Source organism: Mchenga conophoros, linkage group LG3 (genome assembly GCF_057382185.1).
Source record: "Mchenga conophoros isolate Kocher_MC1m ecotype Shallow Benthic linkage group LG3, M_conophoros_male_GT1.1, whole genome shotgun sequence".
NCBI classification, from domain to species: domain Eukaryota; kingdom Metazoa; phylum Chordata; class Actinopteri; order Cichliformes; family Cichlidae; genus Mchenga; species Mchenga conophoros.
In genome coordinates this window covers 18,873,221-18,895,292 of record NC_140528.1, presented here as the reverse complement: position 1 = coordinate 18,895,292, position 22,072 = coordinate 18,873,221, and the positions used below count along the sequence as shown (strand labels likewise).

The 22,072-nt window shown below is 41.9% G+C and overlaps 1 protein-coding gene across 1 annotated transcript; it reads left to right on the top strand.

Moving 5' to 3' along the window:
- The first annotated feature begins 466 nt into the window (after positions 1–466).
- On the top strand, positions 467–7,321 carry LOC146577550 (ribonuclease inhibitor-like). Its single transcript, XM_085267676.1, has 4 exons — positions 467–480; positions 1,576–1,752; positions 4,122–4,295; positions 4,971–7,321. Exons 1-4 carry the CDS (start codon positions 467–469, stop codon positions 4,981–4,983), a joined length of 378 nt encoding a protein of 125 aa, XP_085123802.1. The 3' UTR covers positions 4,984–7,321.
- The last annotated feature ends 14,751 nt before the right edge of the window (positions 7,322–22,072 follow it).

The following is a 22,072-nucleotide window of genomic DNA, read 5'->3' as shown; positions in this document are numbered from 1 at the left end:
GCATTTCAAGTTATGAAGATGATTCGTTAAACATGTGTGTGGTTTTTACAGTCAAAATATCACTTTCTACTTGTATTTTAAATTTTGTCTGAATTTAGATAAATTGTGCTGATACAGTTGGTCAAAATGAGAAAATAACAGATTGGCAAGATAAACTGTTTTTAAAGGTAAAATATAGAGGCCACATCAAAAGTAGTCAAGAAGGGTTAAAGGCTAAAAGCAAAGTTGTCACTGTTGGGTCTGTGTTTCCACAAGCCCCGCTAATTCTAGAGACTTATTCATCATGAAGAAAACAAGACAGTCGATCGATCGATTATTTGTGCAAGGGAGGCCTCGTCTGTGTCCACCACGAAAATGACCACAGATCTGACCTCCTCCTGCTACCTTTTATTGGGAGACAGTTCACACAAAACACGTCAGAACAAAGCCACGCCCCCTTTGTTCTAAGACAAAGCATTTTATGTATATGTGTGAACTTCTGTAAGTGTGTGTGTGTGTGTGTGTGTGTGTGTGTGTGTGTGTGTGTGTGTGTGTGTGTGTGTGTGTGTGTGTGTGTGTCAGACCTCCTGCTGACCAAAGGGTCGTAAACCCAGGAAGTTTACATCAAAAGAAACCGATCTTTCAGATAGGATGTATCTACAATAAAACCTCCCCCAGCACAGAGAGGTTGGAGAGGTGGCCAGGATCAAAGGAATGGCTTTGATCCTACTGCTTGAACTAAGACTGTACAAATTTAAGAAACACAATGGCAACATTCAACAATTAGACTTAACAGTCACCAAGTACTGTTTATATTTGTGTGTATTGCTGCAGCTTTTTTGAGTATTAATTTGGTGCCTTTGTGTGAAATAATGGTATTGTGAGTGATCCATATAGTCACAAAGAATAGCCACTTGTTTCTGTGCTACCAAAGTTCCCCGGCTTTCATTCAAAATGTGTTTATCGTCAGCACCTGCACATTAAACTACTTAAACATTATAAATGTCTTCAAGCTCACACTGAGGCCTGTGGGGTACTATCAGCCACTGAGACAGTACACACATTTATATGTGTTTGTATATGAATATTTCATACTTTAAGACTGCCTGTTTATTTAAGGGAGATGAACAAAATACATTGGAATTGTACAAAATAATATCATGGATGATAAATTAAATAGATTTTAAGTAGATGCTTGTGCATTCTTAAAGTCTTATATGTTGAACTGAACTATGTGATCTGTTCAAAGCCTTAATCTTAATTTGAAGTGAAATGTGCATTTTGAGTTTATACACTATGTATATAAGGCGACCGTTTCCTTTTGCAGTATTTTTGTGTGGTGTACTTTTCTATGTCTTAACAAAAGGGGAACAAAGGTGTTTAAGTTCACCTAGGATGATGTGTTTTAATTTTCACATGGTCTTGCTTGAATTTGACCCTGACAAAGGCGTATGAACTCTGTCAGCTGTTTGGAGTTTCCATTTTCTAAACTTCTACATTCTGAACCTTCTTCAGCTCTGAACAGATGATGAAACACTGAATGATTTCAAGCTCACACTTTGTCTAATAAACTTACATCTTTCATTCTTTATACAGATTGTGGGGCTGTGGTTTGTCAGAGATCAGCTGTGATTATCTGGCAGCAGCACTGAAGTCCAACCCCTCCCATCTGAGAGAGCTGCACCTGAGCTACAACAACAAGCTGCAGGATTCAGGAGTGAAGCATCTGTGTGGTTTCCTGGAGAGTCCAGGATGTGGACTTGAAACTCTGAGGTCAGTCAGCATGTTTTAGTTGTGCTGAGATGAATATGATGTGAAAGTTGTGCTGACACTAAACTGCAGACATCAGGCTGATATTATACTGATCCACACTGAGGATCTTCATGGTAAAGTCTGTTTTCTTCTTCTCTGGTTTAGTCCATTGACTGCAGCAGAACAATGTTCACATTTCAAACCTTCAAAGAAGAAGAAAAATCCTCCACTGGATAATTCACTGTGAAACTCTCCAACTCTTCATTCCACCTTAAAGTCTGTCTGACACTGAAATCCAAAGCAAAATGTGCGTTTGCTTTACAGACAGCAGTCCAACACAAACATACACACATCATCCAAAACACAGTCCAACATCCAAATCTCCTCCACTGCCAGCATGAATGATGGGAAAGAGAAGGAGGAACACTCTGACATTCAGGGTTAGAATGAGTTTCATGAAGCAGACTGTGAAGATCAAAGCTGCATTAGAAAGCTTACATGAATGAATGAGTGGACAGAAGTGGACAGAGATCATCTGAAGCACTTCAAAGGCTTTAAATCAGCACATTTCTCTTTATTCTTTATCAACTCTGTTAGTTTCTCTCAGTTTTCTGTGGAATGAAGCTAACAGCAGGCTAATAAGATGCTGACCAATAGGTTTCTATTAAAGGTTGTAATTTGTATATGAAAAAGTGCTTTGGCTCAGCAGGGATCAGCTTACAGGTAGAATACAGCTGCTGGATGGGATTAGCATGTCATAGCTATCTACCAAACTGCTAACTGGGGGATTTCAGGCCATCTATGGATCATTTTTGCTAACTGTTTATTCAGCTTAGGCTCACAGGGCTGCAGCCTGTGCCCTAGCTGTCATAGGGCAAGAGGCGTGGTCCACCTGCACAGGTGAGCAGTCCATCACAGGGCCAACAGAGAGAGACAGAGAAGCACTCTCTCACATCCACACCTACAGCCAATTTAGAAGCACCAATGAACCTAAGCAGCATTTCATTGGACTGTGGGAGAACATCCAACCTCCACAGAAAGGCCAACAAGCTTCAACCTACAACCTTCTTGCTTTAAGGCACTAGTGCGAACCACTTTTCCCCATTTCAGCCCAAATCCTGCATCTTCCTGTTTCTGACTCCAGGCCAGCTCCACTAACACTTTCTCATCAGACACTGCCACCTAGTGGAGGAAGTCTTAGTTCCATTTGAAGCTTCAGATTACAGTTAGTTCCTTTACAAAGAGGTGGAGGTGGTGGGGCCACAGCACCATCATCACTGAGTGCCATAGGACACTTAACCTTTGTTTCCATATGCTGGGAACTTCCTGTTGTTCCAAGGAGGACTGGAAAATGTGTGAAAATCTCCCAGTCAGTTCCTCACAGCACACTTCAATCATTTCCCTCCCACAGCATCAGGACCAGGGCTTTTTCTCTCTTTGCTCCCACTAAGACATTTCCACACAAACACCTCATCAGTGGGACTCTCAGAGCTACCAGCCCTTTGCTACAATCACAAAGCTCTTCATTGAAATCAATGATATCAAAGCTGGAATCCAATGAGTCCAAGTCTTCTGCTGATTCAGCATCACATTCATCTTTGCTCCTTGTTCTGCATCCCCACCATGGACTTCATTCCTTTCCAAGCCAGCCTTGAGTGTCCTTTATTCAGCTCATCCTCTGCTTTACTTTTACACCTGATTTTAGCTGCTTTATCTCTCTTTCAACAAGTTTCTGTGCCTCAATCTTTTTCTTCTCTCCCTCATAACAAGACAGCTTCTTCTGCCTGAGAACATGTTGGAGTGATTTACTAATCCAGGGCTGCTTATTGGGAAAATACTTCCTGTTTCCAAAGTAATCCCCATTTTTCCCAGAAAGAAATGTAAGTAGAAATCGATGATCTCAGTGAGAACATGAGCCTTTAAAAAGTCCCAGTGGGTGCAGTCAAAGCAGTCCCTCAGTCCCAGTATATAGTCTTTGGTCCAGACTGGAACAACTGTGTGCCCAGTTTGAGCTCTCTTCAGTGCTGTGACCTGACAGACCCAGAGGGGCCATCACATCACATTTAGAAGCTCCCCTAATGGAGCCACAACACATGTCCAACACTTAGTCTGTCTTGTTGGACCAACTGGAAGAAATGATTCAAGGACTTAGTCACAGAACAGAGATTCAAATCTCCAAAATCCAACTGGCTGCATCAGGACATATAGTCTGAAACTCTGCACAGTTTCCTGTTTGAAGCTGCTTCCTGTTGGCTTCAGCTGTTTGGAGTTTCCATTTTCTAAACTTCTACATTCTGAACCTTCTTCAGCTCTGAACAGATGATGAAACACTGAATGATTTCAAGCTCACACTTTGTCTAATAAACTTACATCTTTCATTCTTTATACAGATTGATGAGCTGTGGTTTGTCAAAGATCAGCTGTGATTATCTGGCAGCAGCGCTGAAGTCCAACCCCTCCCATCTGAGACAGCTGCACCTGTACGGAAACAACCTGAAGGATCCAGATGTGAAGCAGCTGTCTGATCTTCAGCAGAGTCCAGACTACAGACTGGAGACTCTGGGGTCAGTAGAGTGATGGAGTGAGTGGGTGGTGCTGTCAGCAGTATTGTACTAAACACAGTCAGTATGAAACAAAGATCCAGTGTTTCCTGTAAAGCTGCAGCTTCTCAGTGAAGCTGTGAGAGGAGAATGGTGACAGGCTTCAGGATTGGACACAAACACTTCCTGTTTCTGACCTTTATGGTCACCATGGTAACGGCTGACACGCTCTGATCAAACACTGTCAACAGCCAATCAGCTCTCTGAACAAAGCAGCACGCAGACCAATGACTGCATTCATTTCCAAGTTTAAAGCAGTGAAGAACACAGTCTGTAGGTGAGGAAGAATTTAGTGAGAGCAGATGTTTGGATGGAATTCCTCCAGTTAACAGCTGGAACCGTCCATCTGGATTGTTGGGCTTGTTGTTGGGGTTCCTACAGAGCTCAGAGTGGACACACCAAGGTTCTTCTAATGAATGAAAGTCCAAACTCAAACTAGGAGGGAAAAACATTTTCATCAACTTCAATAAAAATCCAAAGATTAGAAAAAGTGAAGCAACAATGAGTCCTAGTACAGTCCCAGCACTGAAGTCCCTGCTGCTCTTTATACTGGATGTGCTGCATCACTGACTGACAGCTGATGAAGAGTCTCTGGAAACACTCGTTTATCTCCTCTGCTCTTCCTTCTTCTCTCTGCAGGTGGAGGCTATGATGGTAAACAGGACGGTGTGTGTGCTGAGAGAGGAGGAGCTGTGTCCTGATGATCCAGAGAGGTTGAAGCAGCAGCAGCTTGTGTGTAGAGACGCTCTGACTGGGCCATGTTACTGGGAGGTGGAGAGGAGAGCTTCATCCAGCAGTGACTGACAGAGGAATGAGAAGAAGTGCAGATGACTGTCAGTGCTGCAGAGTGAACTGCTCTGAGAACAGCTCCACTGTCAGACACAATATAGAGTCCAGCATCATCCCTGTGTGTCCCTCTGGATCTGACAGAGGATCATCAGTGTATCTGGACTGCTCTGCTGCTGCTCTGTCCTTCTACAGTCTCTGCACAGTCTCTGTCTGACTCTGGCTTCAGACCCTCCTGGATCAAACTCACCTGGAAAGACTTTCAAACATCACTCAATAGATTTGAATACAGAATATATTTGATATATACTGTAGATGTACTGTAGAGTTGCAGTTTGTCACTTGTAAATACAGTCTGTGAGCAGCTGTGAGCTGAAAGATCTTTCTAGAAACACGAAATGTTTTCACTCTTCTGTTGCTTTTTCATATATTTCCACAACATTAATATTGATCCCACCTGTCTCACCTGTTTCATGCTTTTATACATAATAACAGGACACGTGTGATCTGAGCGCTGCTGTGGTTGCTGTGCTGCACGTCTTTATTTAGATAACAGAGACATCTAGTGGTTCAGAGGGAGAACTGCAGGAGGTGGAGCTGTGTTTTAGTGTGGAAAACTTTTTATCTTTTAGGCGCAGATACAAATATGACAAGTATCAGTGTGAGATACAAAAGGTCACATCAGTCAGCAGAGGGAACAGTGATCACACAGCAATGTAAGAATAGAAACATAACAGTGAATCTGGACATGTATACAGATGGAAGCAAACAAACAGGATGTAACACTACATTAAAGCCACAAATGGGAAGAAAACAAACACAAAGGAAAATATATTTGATCTCAGGAATCCAAATCAGATGCTTTAGAGCAGGGGTCGGCAACCCTGGGCACGCGTGTCACAGCTGCCACGTGAAGGGTTAACTGATGGCACGACCATAGCTGGACTGGCCATCGGGCATACTGATGGTGATTTTTCGTTTTTAATGGGCCGATGATGTTTTTTTATTTTTTTGTAACGGTATAAACAATGAAAGATGGCGGATTGGCCGGATGCTGGTCGATGTGTAAAAATAAGTCAGTTGTTTGGTGGTGGCTATGGCGGAGCTTCCACAGAGGCAGCAGGTGGATGAGGGAAAGGGGAGGCAGGAGGAGCAGAGACCCGAGGCGGCTGCCGGTCCGAGTGTCAGGTGAACTGAACTTCAGGTAAGAAGTTATGACCTGCAGTCTGTCTGGGTCAGATATAAACCAAGTTTAGGTGCAGTTTATTTTCCTTGTGCTGACTTTTTACAGTCAGTTATAATAACTCCCACTCAGAGGAGACCAGAGATCACATTAACATGTGTGTCTCTGTATTAAGAAACATGACATATTGGCCCAGTTTATTTTTCTTATCATTGTTGTGAGGAGACCATAAATAGCATTTGTATTTTCTGTTGTACAGTTCATTTGCTGTTATGGATAAAAAGTCTTTCTTTGTTTCAAAATAGCTGATAAATATTCGCTGATAGCTGCAAACATCTGCGCACAAATATAATCCTATGAAGTGGTTCTATATAGTGTGTAATTTATTGCTAATGCAATCATATGGCACATTGACTTCTGAGGAAGTTTTAGATGCACTCATCATCAGAAAGGTGTCCGACCTAAACCAGGGGGTTTAGAGCATCATAGAGTTTTTGTGGTTTGTTTTCTTTAAGTCATTTCACAGATTTTCTCTATAATTTCAATTCCTTGAATAAAACAACAAATTTAGGGGATGATTTTGTAATCCAACTTTATGTATGAAAGATTTGACTAAACGTAAAACAATCTTCCAACTCAGTCGTCATTCTTATCTTGTGAAATCAAACCAAATGTTCTGTTGTCTCTAAATCAGGGATTGATGAAATCTTTGATTGCATCCATTTATGAACATGTTCTCATTCATATTAAATCGTAGTCTAAGTCCTTCTTTAGAGGGATAAATGTCATTCATTATCTTCAAATGTGTTTCTGTTGTTTTGGGGGGAAGTTTGAAGTCCATTGTTCAAAGTCTGTTAATGAAACTTTATGAAGTTTATGTAGGATGTTTCTCCTATTTTGTATTTGTTTGAATTATGATGTATTTCTGACTCTTGCTGCCATGATGCCAGGTCTCTCTTGAAAACAACATTTTTAATCTCAATTAAATTTTCACCTGGAGAAATAAAGATGATAATAATAATTTTGTCTTCAGGGAATCATTTCTCTGTAAAACAGCTTCTTCTGAAACTCTTGTTACATTTCTTGTTTATTGTTTGCTGGTTTTAGAAAAATGTCATCGTCTCTGTGTGAACTTAAACTCTACATGTGGTGTCAGCTATAAACGAGCTCTAGAGTCTAATAACGATGCTTTTATTATTGTCTGGTATCCAACCTAACCCTGGGCCTCTGGCTGAATGTGAAACACCAGCAGATGTTAAAAACTGTCTGGGTTACACGTGCATCACGTCGTGTGCTTCCTGACATGGATATGATTGGAATCTGGGCTGTTCAAGCGGTGCTGGTATCGTTGTTGTTTCTGAGACTTTCCAAATCTTTACTGGATAAAAACGTAGCAACTGATGGATTTAACATTTAGCTCTCAGACTGTCCCAGAAAAGGCGGAGGTCTGGAAGTTTATGTGAAGCTCTGTCTTGCTGCTCAAGTCTTGTTCTCTCCATCTGCACCTCAGCCATTTGAAATCTTGGCCTTAACTATTGATCTGTTTGGAAATCAGACTGTTGTTGGCTGCTATCAGCCTCCACCTGCTTCCCCCAGCACATCACCGTCTCTGGTTCAACTTTTATCTGAGCTGCATTTTAATGACGTCTTTCAGATGGATGATTTTCATTGGGACTGGCTTTCTTCTGTGTCTGATGATTTTAAGGCACGCTGCTTGTTTTTAAAACTGACTCAAATTATTTAAAGCCTCACACGCCTTGATCCTAAACACCCAGATAAATCTGCTCTTATTGACCTTTTTTAACTAATATGCTGCGTAAGTTTTCCACATCTGCAGTTTTTGCCAACGACCTGAGTGATCACTGCATAGTTGGTGCTGTGAGAAACACTAAAATCTCACGCTCCGAGCCCGCATCAGTTTGAACTGGGGTCGTATTAAACAGGCTGACAATGTCAGTTTGGGAACATTTACAGGAGAGTCGTGTCTACTTTGTGGACAGACACGCCCCTTTTTGCCAGGTCAGGGTGAAAGGTCGGGACAGGCCTGGTTTGGTTCAGTACCGGCCGATCTCCTACATGAGAGAAACCAGGCCTGGGCAGGAAGTCTGGCTCTGATGCTGATTGGCTACGTTTTCATTAGCTGTGTAATCGGATTACTGCCTCCATCATCAAGATGTAACTATTTTTTACTTTAACGACTGACAGTCCAAACGACCGTAGGAGGTTTTGGCAAACTATAAAGTGTCTCTGCCAGCTGTGACTCCTCAGAGCTTCCTCCTCACTTAAATATCGACTCCACTCCTGTGTCACACAAAACTGAAATGTTGCTTTAACAAACACTTTGTTGCTTCTTGCTCTTTGTTCAGCACAGTATCTGATGGTAAACCTCTTGCACACAACTCTGCTCGTAGTTCCTGCTTACTGATACCTTTTCCTTCACACCTGTCACAGTAGAAGAGGTTTGTAAGGCTTTGAATAGCCCCAACACCAGAAACTCGTCCTCACAATCGTTCTCCTTCCTTCTTGCACTTGGCTGCAAATATCATAGCTGAGCCAGTGTCTTATATTTTTAATCTTTCTCTACAACAGAAGAACACCACTATACTCTGTGTTCTCTGGTTAACTGGTCCTCATTGGTCTTACACAGGATGGTCCATTAGTATCATTTTATCTATCAATCTGTTTCTGGGTTACTGCCTCCTATTCATCAGAGTACATGTTAGGCAAACAGTTTAGTCACAGCCTGCAGTCTCAGGACATCATTACATTCACTGTTCCATCAGTTCATGCAGAGCTTGGGAAGAAGGCGTTCTCCTTTTCTGCTCTGTCTTCATGGAAAACATAACCGAAGGATTTAAGGCTCTCCGTTGATTTCACTTGCAGACTTCAAAAGACGTACACATGTTTTTGTGAAACCATCTCTGGGAACTTGTTCTCGTTTTTAATGTGACTGAGTACATTACACAAACTTTTCTCTTATTGTTGTAATTTTAATATGTGTGTCTGGAACAGGTCTCTCTTGTAAATGAGACATTGAGTCTCAATGAGCCGACCTGTATAAATAAAGCTTCAATTACAAAGTCCTTTGTATAAAAGCTCCTTCAGCTGCCAGTGGGACGTGCTGTGGCACTATCGGTTGCAGAGCCTTTATATTGTTAGTTAGAAACTACAAATATAATGGCTCACTGTATTTCAGAATCAGAGAAACTTTATTAATCCAGGAGGGAAACTGAGTTGTCATAGCAGCAAATATACAAGAAACAACAAGCACTCATATAAAGTGAGTGTAGAAACAGAGTTATGATAAATAAATATTCAGATAAATAATATCAATATATAATATAAATAATCTATAATCCAGTTTTGAGTTCCCTCCCCAGACGCCTTAACGCCCACTCACATCCTGGGCCATCTGACCTCAGGAAATCACATGATAGGGTGGGGCCAGGTTTCACAATGAGCTCACCCGAAACCCTGGCTGATTAGGACCCCCACCCGCTTTCACACCTTGGCTCATGTGATTACGTAGAGGATCATCAGGGGGTCCTTTGTCCCTCTTTGGGGGGAAACTCCCACTGGGTTTAAATCTGGGACTCCCCACCAACTGACCCTTAGAACTGAAGAAGCTTCTCAGATGAGAGGTGAGACGTCTTCAAGCAACTCAAAGAAGTCCAGACGCTTTTCTTTGCAAGCTCCTTAGTCTACAATGACCTGGATGACTGAGAACCGTCACAGACAACTCAGTCCCATATTTTAGGTTATTCTGAATAAATCGTTCATGCCCTCTCTTTGGAAAGAAGCTGTTGTGGTTCCTGGTCCTAAATCTAGTCGTCCAAAAGTTCTAAACGACTTCAGGCCTGCTGCCCTCACCTCAGTCTTTGAAAAAATCATCAGAAATGTGATTATGGAAGACACTGAACTTCAGCTTGATTCAATGCAGATTGCACATAAGCCCAATAGAGGAGTGGAGGACGTGCTTTTGATTCTACTTCACCTGATTGTCAAACATGTAGAGAGTAAAGGACTTCAGTTCATCGATTTCTCTGCTGCTTTCAATAACACAGCCCCAGATTTGAATCAAAAGACTTTTAGAACAGTTTGAAATCCGGACAAACCTGAGCAAGTGCAGTCATATAAATATCTTGATGACAAATGCTATTATTTTTCTGTAAAGCAAATTGACCTAAAAGTAAAGTAACCTTGATATGTCAGGATGTAGATGTCCCACCCAACAACGTCACCCAGCCCTGAAACATCGGTACTGTTCAAGGCAGCATTGCTGTCCACACGTCCATCAGCGTGTTTCTTTGGACTTCATGGTGTTGCTGCTCCCAGTATTCTCTGAGACAACCTCTGAGGCCGTCACAGAGCAGCTGTATTTGTACTGACATTACATTACACACAGGTACACTCTATTTAGTCATTAGCACTCATCAGGCAATGTCTATGGGCAACTGACTGCACTCAGACCAAAGGGGGCTGAATAATAATGCACATAACAATTCTCTTCACTCTGCTGACAAGAGATTCAACCCCCACTATGAGCACCTTCTAAAGAGCACCATTGAAAGTATCCTCACCAACTGCATCACTGTGTGGTATGACTCCTGCACTGGGTCCTGCAGGAAAAATATGACAACGGGTAGTGAGAGCAGTGGAGAGGATTGCAGGGTCCTCTCTTGCCTCCCTCCCCAGGAGATCTACTGTGCCTGCCTCATTCGAAAGGTCCTCTTCATTACAGGTGACTCCACTCATCTCTTCAACAGCGTCTTCAGTTTGCTGCCATCAGGAAGGATACTGAAGAGACCTTTTGACCTTTACATTTTCGTTAATATCTTTAAAACAGAAGCAGCAGAAACGAGAATTTTAGCAGCACAAACCAGCACAAGCGTAGCACAGTTGATTGACACCAGTTTTGTTTGATTTAATTAATGTGGGGGGGCTGGTTGACCTCTGGGGACCTCTAGAAATTTTCTTGAATATCTTTAAAATGATAGCAGCACAAACAAAAATTTTTACAGCACAAACGTAGCATAAACGTTTGATACCACTTTTGTTGGATTTGAAGAAGGTGGGGGGTCGCGGGAAAAACCAGCAAAAGAACTCGAGCAGCCGGGCTATGTAAAAGGTGTAGGGGGGCATGTTTGCGGTCACGTCCAGCGGGTGTGTGGGCTGTTTGAGTCATCTGTTACCAGGCAAACTCCAATGCAGCAGGCTGCTGAACACACACAGGCCTCCTGCATCCTCCTCTTCAGCTCTGCTTGCCCGATATCGTGACCTAAGCAGGGTCGGGCCTGGTCAGTACTTGGATGGGAGACCGCCTGGGAAAACCAGGTGCTGTAAGCTTTTGCACTTCCACACACAAACTGCAGAGGGCACTTCTGCTCCTGCTTGTGCTTAGAGGCATGAGAAGTTAACATTTATGGGTGATAAAATCCTTTTTCTATATTTTTAACATGAGAATATCAGTTTTCCATCTTGTGTTCCAGAGTAATCGGACAAAAGACAAACGTAGAACAAGGAAAAAAGAGGCCAAGTGTCTCACCTATAAAACAAAATGACTGTTTTCTGAATAGTCTCACACAGATAAACATTTGCAGGGAATACCTTTTCCTTCAAAACAAACGTCACAGACTGTGTTTTTCTTTACTGATTGTATTTGAGTAGAAACTCAGATTAAAATGGCATCAGTGCTCATAAAATGATTTAACTGTAAAAGTAGGTGTAGTGGATCACTTTGCATAGATCTAGATAAAAGTGCTGTAAGCAAAGACTACAGTGGTCATTGAGCAGCTGTTCCTATAATGTGAATCTGGGATAAAGGCACAGATTATTTGTTTGCCTTTGTTTCCTGGTTCTTTCTTTCTTATCCAAATGGAAAAAGAGAGCATAAAAGTACTGTTTACAAGCAGCTTATCTATCTCATTGTGCCCACTATCATAAAATCTTGGTTGACTGAGCACTGAGCCATCTACCACTCGAAATTGAACCTGTGTGGGACAACAACAAAGTCCAGTATACTAAGTTTCAGTAATGTGCAGTTTTTTCTGTGGAAGATGTAAATCTAAATAGATGTCCTATTGTATGCATAATATACCACTGAACTTTATAAAACAACTTCTAAAAGCAAATTTCGATTTATTTTAGATTTTCTCAAATCCAAACAGTGCTAAAAGCATGCACACAGTCAAATATTTTTCATACGAGGTGCTGAAGGTTCTGCAATGTTCTGTCAGTGCGCCCCAGGGCAGCTGTGGCTACAATGTAGCTGCCATCACCAGTGTGTGAATGTGTGAATGATGTATCTGTGGCTTTTTGTCACACTTGGAAACCACGGTGTTGTGCAGCTATTTGCCTTGTTGCAGGGTTTTTAAAAAACTGCAGTTTTGATTTTAGTGAAAGACACCGTCTCATGACTCATTGAGTGCCGCGACTGACAAGCCAATCCGTGGCCTGCAGTCTGACGATGTCACATTTCCTGACTGCTTGGAACCCCGACTAAGTCGTCCTGTAGCCCACATCATAATGTTTCCATCTCTCTGCTTGACTGCGGGGATGCTACTTTTTGCATCACACTCCTATTTCAAAAGGTCAGTTAAAGCCACATAATTGGAATTTGGTTTCATCTCCCCACAGCACTTTCTCCAAAGTCTTCCCTGAATCATTTAGATGTTCACTGGCACTTGAGATGGGCCTATACATGTTTCTCCTTGAACAGGTAGCTACCCTATGTTAGCCTAGCTTTCTATCACTGATGCTCTGTGTGTATTGTTATGGTTCAAAATATGGGGATGGAGACAAGAGACAAGAGAAAAAACCACAATAACAACACTGGTCCGGCCGGGTTAAGTCAAACGATGATTTTAATGATCACACGCGTGGGAGATGGACACCGTATGCAGACAGCCTCAGATCTCAAAATGGTGGAGCATTGATCAAACTCTTATAGCCTCTGGTTCTCCCACCTTATCATAAAAGCCTAAACATTCACATGCTTTTCTCTCACACGGCGCCTAAGCTACGACCTTGGCTCCCCGTTTATCTGCTCCTGCTGAGTTGGGGCAGAAAACTCCAGCATGCTCTGTTCTCTTCTAATCAGACAAATAAGGCGATGGCTTTCTGCAGCAGTATTATGCATCATAAAACAATATCATTCATCCACAATAAATCAGCAGTCTACTTTAATGCAAATCAGTTTAACTAATGCAATAGTTATCAGCTTCTTCTAATTCAGGAGAATAATGCAAACTAAAACTACATAATAATTCACAATCTTTAGTTAGGGGTCTAACATGGCATAAAATAATATTATAATCTAACAGTATGCTGCTGCCTCTCTCTCATGTTACTTAAAAAATTAACCCCACAGCTTCAATAACCGTATCTAAAAATCTCTCAGTGAAAGTTACGGTTGTAGGTTTGGAAACATTTTGGGGTAGCCAGTGTTAAATAGAGACAGGGCCACATTCTTTATCTAGTCATTGTAATGAAAGAAGCACATTAAAAACTATATGAGAGTTTGCTTTTAACAAGCATGTAATGACTCTACTTAGTTTAGGTAGTCTTAGGGAGTCAAACTGAAAGTAGCATTTTGTGGATGTTTTCCCTGCTGCCCGATCCCATCAGTCTCTTAAAGCATCATTTTTTATACGCCCTGGTGTGACAGTGGTTTCATGGCGCTACAGGTTACCTGAGCACATCAGGTATTTTACGGTTGAAAACCAGTGCCTGGCCTTCCAGTGGGTGTTCGACCCCTCGTGCACAGCTCAGGAGTCTAAACGACCCAGCAGTTATGGACATGTGTGTTTTTGGTGTGCTGTCCCTCGTTCTCCCTGCTTGCAGGTATATCTGTGTGTGTGTGTGGATGCCGGAGTTTCTGAGAGCACCTGTTTACAGGCACCTTCAGGCCTGGTGGGTGTGGCCCTGCCAGGTGGTTGGCCACACTTGAAGACCATCACACAGCTGATCAAGCCTTGTCAGAGGAGCTACTTGAGAATGCGGTGGCGCTCTCTCTGACGCTGGATCATTGCGTGACTTCACGTTAGTCTCTCGGCCAGTCAGTACGGATAGTCTGCCGCATTGTATGTGTCTTACGGCTGCCTGTTTGTTATCTCCCCAGGAGAAGCGTGGAGACGAGAGGGCAGCGAGCACGGGGTGCTCAGACACTGAGGAGCGGAGACAAGGAACACTAGCACTGGGAAGAGGACATTTCACGGGAGTCGGGAACGCACTGCGGATTTATTGTTATTTTCCATTCACTGTAAATAAACGCACTGCTTGCATTCAGAGCTCCGTGCCTGGCTCCTCCTTCCTCACATCCCCACGGTTGACGCTGGCCAACCGTGACAAATAGCTTTTCTTAGATTCATTATTAGTTCAACATTGACAAATAGTAGTTGACTAATATCAGGAGCCAAAAAGAAAACAAAAAACAAACTAAATAAATATTTCAGACGCTGAAAATAAATTATTACGGTTGTTTAAATTTGCTGTCAGCAAGTTAGGTCTAATGCATGTAGTCAATCTAATGAATCAATATTACATGTAAAAAGTACAGAACTGAAAATGAAACTAAAATATAACGGTAAATGAACTGGTTCTTGTATAAAACCTTTCTACTCTCTACAACTTGCCTCATTCATGCACTCACTTTTTTCTATGCTTTTTCTCTGTAAGTGCTTTCTATCTAACATTAATACGCATTCATCCTCCCGATGGATGCATCGGAGAGCAACTTGGGGTTAGCATCTTGCCCAAGGATATTTGGCATGCAGGCTGGAGCAGGCGGGGATTGAACCAGCAACTTTCTGATTAGTAGGTTTCCTGCTCTACCTGAGCTACAGACACCCCAATTTGTGGTGCTCTGGAAACAACACGTTCTCATCCCAACAGGTAACGATGCTATGTGACAAATCATCGGTATGTGTAAATGTGTTTTTTGTTCTAATCATGAATCGCTTTGTAAAACAAGACCTGATAGGGTTAAGGTTAAAGTTATGGTTAGAGTTAATGTTAGGGATAGGGCTGGAATGGACGGCTGGAGCCTCTCCTCCAAGTGTGTGTTACTGCCGCCATCAGCATTCTGTTGTATTCTGTTGTCTGCTTTTCTCTGTAAGCGCTTCGAGCCTGTACTTTTTTGCTTTAGCTGAGTAATGAAGTTGAATCAGTACTTTAACTTTCACTGGAACAATAGTATTTTTACTTCTACTTAAGTGGAGAATGTCTGATCTTTTGCCAACTCTGGCTGTCTCTCAGTCTTGGAATACCCACTTGTTGTCCAGCGGTGTCCTGGGAATATGGGAACTAGACAGACTGGGGAAACAATGGGAGGAGACACAAAGATGGAATCACTTTTACCATCTTTTATGTATTTGCTGGTCGTCTTATTTCTTCTATTTTGCAAGCACAGTGTTGCAATCATTGTCTTTGTGGTACAATGACACAGGTAGAATGCAGGTGTTTTCATGTAACACGATGCCAGAAAGATGAGTAATGTGTTTTGAAGAGAAGATAAAACATCATGTTTGAACAAAGATAAGCAGCAGACACGTCTGTGTGTGAGTTGTTCAGGTTCAGTAAGAAGGTAATATGTCTGCAGAATTTGTAATTCTTATGAAGATATTGCTTGTACAATAAATAAAATCCCTTTAACTTCTTCTGGAGAGTGTCTTTATATATTTAGTCATTTTGGGGCGATCCTTTATTTAGTAGTAACTCTAGTCGGGGATATATATCAGAGTTTACTTTCAGATATGAGCATTGTGTTTCCTGTGGATGAATGAATGAATTATTTATTTATGTAATTTTTGAAAGACTGGCTCATGTAAAATCTCTGAAAGTATGACAAAGCTCTCCTGTTACACTTTATGGACACCTGAGCGTCACCATGAGGGCCTGTCTTTATTCACTTTATTCACTGAAATCCACTTTTATAATGAATTCACAGTAATCACTGACACCTTCAGAGCATTACATTCATTAAAGACGTCTTCTACACCTACTCTTCCAGACGACCGACACATGCTTCAACCACTGCAGGTTAACCAGCCACTCATCAGTAAAGCAAAAACTAAATGTAAATGTCCTCATGTGGAAAAGACTGAAACACAACTCCCATATATCACTAATGTAACAGATCCATTTAGGGAGAGTGAGAACACTAGGCTGGATGTGTTTTAATGCAGGAACATTCATCATGTCTTCAGTTCAACAAATCATTTACATTGAATATGTGAGCTGGATGGTTACACGACACAATGTGATTGTCAACAATAACTGCAATGAACGCTGGTTTGAGGGCGGAGTCAAGGAGGCCATTTACGTGAAAAGGGAAAGACCCTCTCTGAATCAAGGAGGGGGCCTAAGGGTACATCTGTCACCATCTTACAATGCTGTGATTGCAGCCGTTCTCCAACTCTCTGTGAATGGTACTCAGGACCATTGATCAGTGGTTGTTGATCAATGGTCATGAGAATTTGCATAATCATGATTAAGGAACTGACCTCCCAGCCCATTGTTCCTTCAGTCGGCTGGTTTCTCTGACTGAAAACGCTACGTCCAGAAGAACAGAATCAACTTTTGGAGATTTACTTCCCTGATGATTGAGCACGCATCAAGACCTTTTAATCAGGCCAACAAATATCTTGTACTCAATTTTAGCAGCAGCCATTGTGACACTGATGATAAAACTTGTGTAAAAGTGCGAAGCTGTAAAAAAGTAATTATAAAAAAGCGTTTTTGTAGCTGAATGTTACTGGATAGCTGTTTCATCTGTAACACATCAAAATAACCTGCTAAGGTTTAATAGGCTATAAGGAACACACTCACTTCCTGAGCCCTGGGCAATAAGAGACGTTTTGTGTTTTATGATTTATTGATATGTTTGATCCTTTCTGAGCTGCGTTAATGAAGCAGTCATTAGAGCACCATGTCCGCTAGAATAGTTCTGTAGTTTGATGCTTGAGTCGTTGCAGACTTGTTGAAACTCCCTCACCCGTCAAAGCAGCGTCTTTGTTATTCGCGTCCAGCAGATGGCAGTGTTTCACTGTCTGACGGCTGTCTGAAGCTTCAGCTGGATTATCCGTTTTCATGTTTGATTAGAGGTTTGTGTGTGTGTGTGTGTGTGTGTGTGGGTTTTTAGCCACGAGTTGTCCACGATAAAGCATATTGAATGGCCTGTCTAATATTGTTAGAATTCTCCTTTGGGTTAGTTTCATTATTCAATCGGGACATTTATTTGGAAAAAGAAAAAAAGAGGGGAAAAAAAGAAAAAAAAAGAAAAGAATTAAAAATAAATAAATCCTCATAGTTTACATTTACAAATATCAATACTGAATGTTACGTCCCTCTGCAGCTTCTAATCGTCTCAGTGTTTTCAGCTGGTGCTAATTGGCCACACCTAGTCAGGTGTGGATAAAAGCATACCTGAGGCAAGCTTCCCAGCAGTGCACTAGTCTTTGCCTTGGTGGCACCAGCCATTTTAGCCAACCTGGTTTTCCATTTTAGGATGAAACCTCTTCTCACCCACACTCTGCTATTCATCTCTGTTTTTATGTTGCGGCTTTTGAGCCGGGTCGTAACACTGAAGATTACAAAGATCAACATTAAGACCAGTCTGTGCATTCAAAGCAGTGACAGAAAAGAGTGTGGGGCATTAACCCCCACTCACTTCACAGTTCACGTTCACAGCGAGCTTCGTCGAAATTTACAATGAGACCCTGAGGGACCTTGTGTTCACCGGCAAGTCCAGCAAGAGACCTGAGCATGAGATCCGCAAGACAGCCAGCAACGAATTGACAATCACTAATCTCACCTATGAGCGGGTCTCCAATGAGGATCAGGTACAGCAGACAGACATCTGTAGCTCAGAACAAATTAATTTCAAATCTGCTGACAAATTGTTACCAAACTTTGAAAATACATCAAACTTTATCGATGCTCTATGTTTTAAAACGTTCCCTCGTCCTCTCAGGTTCTCCGTCTGATTGCTTTGGCCAATCAGAATCGCTCCACTGCCCAGACAGCCCAGAATGACCGCTCGTCTCGCTCCCACTCAGTCTTCCAGCTGGATATTGAGGGAGTTAATGCCGGCAGGGATGTCAAGTGCAAATGTATCACACTGGAAGTACCAGCATCAGGAATGTGGTTTCTTCTTTTTGGATCTATAATATTTAGTCTGGTTAGTTATTGTTACTGTAACCAGTGCAAAATCTGCTCTGATGACTCAACGTTAATGTTTGAGCCCCTGAGCGCTAAAAGAAGTGTTTTGTAAAGTATTAAAACTACCTTTAATGGAAGGAAAAACGGATCACTGCTTCCTATAAGAGTTGGTTTTCTCTGTGTGTGTAGCCACTCTGTGCCTGGTGGACTTGGCTGGCAGTGAACGAATGGTGAAGAGCCAGTCTCAGGGTGACCGTTTCAAAGAGATGACCGCCATCAACAGCTCACTGTCCAACCTGGGCGTCGTTATCGCCGCTCTGGCCAAAAAGGTCTGCAGCTGACTGGTTTTTTAAGGAAGCAAAAGAAGATCAGATCAGATGAGCATGATGTGTCTATTGGAAACAAGTTCAAAGAATTGTCTAATAATGAGTTGCTGTGCATCCACACTGCCTGACATATTTTACCTTTACAAATAAAGCAGGTACAACAGATTCATATACCAAAACAAATGTCAGGAACTTCACCAGATCACAGGGCATTGATCCTTTCTCTCTCTCGCTTTTTTTTTTTTTTACTCATCTCTGGAATTTTTCTTTTGTGTTGATCTTTACTCATACCAAGGCTGCTGGCTTGGGGCTGGCTATGAGCTCTGGATAGCTTTAACTTTAACAACATCTTCTTCTTCCTTACTTTCTTTAAAATATTCAATGTTCAGCTGGGTGAGGGTGATTTAAGGGTCTGTGGAGTTTGATGTTGGAAACACAGTGAGGCGGTTTGCCTCTAACAACAGGTTAGTGTGTGTCTGTGAGTGTGTGTGCCTATATGTCTGTGGCACTGTGCACATATATGAAACTAGCTGGCTTGTAATCAGACATACTGGAAGCTGATCAGCCAGTCACTACTCCATGTCGAGAAGTTGAATATCGTCTGATTCCGATCCCTGGCCAGTTGATCGGTCCATTTGTACTTTGTACTAAGGATCTGACAGATTAAACAACATTTAATGTCGACTTTGAAGGATATTTGAATACTCTTTACGGGGTAATGTGTACAGAAGTTCAGGGTTGCGCTGTATGCATTTAAAAATGTCTTACTTTGTTCATAATCTAGCAGCTATACACAGGTCAGAGGTGGAAGTAGGTGGCACTTAAATTTCATTTAAATGAATGGTCTTTGATTAAACTGTTACTTTTCACATCATCTCTTTTAATCCAAATTACATAAATCTAAAAAAGAAATTTTCAGTGAAAATAATTTCTTTTGTGCATAGCTCAGAAATATGGCCTCACCATTGCCTCCTCATTTAGTTTGCATGGACCTGTGCAAATTAGTCCCCACCTCACCCTTTCAACCATGTGTCCTGCATGACTGAGCAGCTTGGTGCGAGATGCACTAGTAGCACAGCTCATAGCAATGACAAAAATGTAACACCAGCCTCCAATTTATCACTTGTAGCTTACCAGTGCCTGCACTGGTTTCTGGGTTTGATGAGAACATTAATAATACCAACAGCTCTGCTGATTCCTTAGTAGTCTATTAGTTTGCACTTTAGCATGGACACCCAGTCCCCTTTGCAGCATTGCTTATAATCACTAATCACTTCCTGTGAAGCTCTTCTAATTTTAATTTGCAATCTGACTTGCTTCATCTGCACTATGAGTTAGAACAAAGAAAACACACCTGTGCAGTGTCAGTCACTACTCGTTGTGTGAAACCTTTTGGGATCGAATACCATCTGTGTCACATTATATTCATCCTTCCCCGTGTACGTCATTGGGTTTAGACAGAGCTGTATCGGCATGAGACGGCGTTAAGGTGACAGTTGCCACAGTGTGACGTTGTGCTGTATCTGTAGTAATAGCCCTAAAAGACGTCAGGGGATTTACTCAAGCTGACAGGAAGATGGCATAGTCTATTGATGCATTAATTCAACTGCCGTTTCTACTCACAAAGCCTCCAGTGCCTATAAAAATGCTGGGATTCCATTCTGAGTGAGGAATGAATAGCAAATTGTAACTCTATGATGCTGTATTTATCCACTGTTGAACCCCCCCCCCCCCTTTTTTTTTTTTTTCCCTGACTGCACTCCTAGACTAGAGGACAGGGTGCCAGATTTTAAACTTTTCCCTTGCCCTTATATTTGTCTGATATTCTTGAACTAATAAGAATATCGGACTTGCTGATGAAAATTATAGTTATGCAGGAGAAAGTAATGCATGCCAAAGCAAGATCCAACACAACAATTTGGATTTCCAATACTCCAGAGTTGACATAAATGATTACCATGATTCAGTCATTCTGCCCCCCAAAGCAATATCATTGCTAACGTGCTGAATAATTTATGTAAGCTGCGATATAGTATCTTCCAGCTTGCAGCTTTGACACCACCCAGGATAAGATGTGCACTGGTGCCAAATGTGTTGCTGTCAGTTGCACGCAATTACGTTACTTTAGTTAACTCAAAATGAGTTTTGTGAGAGAATGCCATCTCTGCAAGTGTGGTTGTTAACTTCAGTAAGCAGGTTTCAGGAAAGTTAGCGAAACGAGCTGGTATGAAGTAAAGTCATGCTGCATAAAACCCAGTTCTTAATGGAAATCGGTGCCTCCGTCTCTCTCAGCTCTTTGCTGTGGTCACAGACAGATTGCTGGGAGGGTGCATTAGCTGCTCAAACCCACAGACCCACACAGACATGCAGAAAGTAACACTAGTTGTGCATCAAAATCTGTCAGTAATGAAGACGTTATGAGCAACTATCAAACACCTGAACTTTGAAACGGACAGAACACAGTTTTGCAGAAATGCAGCATGTGCTATAACTATGGTCAGCTTGTTTTCCTTTCTTGATCCCTAATTCTACGACCCCTTTATTGTACACCCATTACAAACTATGAAATGCCATGTGCATGTAATTTTCGAGTCTAATTAGCTGTGTTTAGCTATCCTTTGAAGCTGTGACTGACTGGCTGCTTCACTGCTAACAGCAGATTCTTGAGCTGTATCTGCAGCAGAGGGCTTTTAAATCTGCAGCAGAGTGATGTTAAATTAAATTGTTACATCGGTGACTATGGCATGCTAGTCTGCTATGTACTTGAGTGGGCGGGTGGAGTGTTTTTGGGAAGGGGGTGTAAAGTACCACTGGTCTACAACATCCCACCCACACTCCTTAATAAAATTGTGCAGGAAGGAAAAGAAAGAACAAAGTCACAGTGCGTCCACAAGTCAGACTGATGCCTGTGATTAATGTTCTCTGTTCTTTGAAGTTTCACTTTGACTCTGATTTCAGAAGCACATTAATTTGGCTTTGTTTTGCATTAAAAGCTCCTTGATGGAATTAGTGAGACTTTGCAATGTCTTAACATTTACAAAACAGCTCCCTCAGAAGGTCCTTCACGAGGGGCCTGGACTTGACTGCATGTAGTTGTTTATAAAATAAAAATTCAAATTTTCACTAAGCTTAAATAAATAATTACATATTCTTCTTAGCAAGGTCCTGTAGTTTAGCCAGTCAGATCACGATGACTTTTAATGCCGTGGTCCGAGCAGGGTTTATCGTGACTGCTGCCATGAGAGGACTTCATGTTTGCCCAGGAAACCAGCGCAGGAATCACAGGG

Coding starts and splice junctions, on each gene's coding strand:
- LOC146577550 (XM_085267676.1), top strand. Junction 1,753..4,121: donor TGTGGACTTGAAACTCTGAG/GTCAGTCAGCAT, acceptor TTCTTTATACAG/ATTGATGAGCTGTGGTTTGT.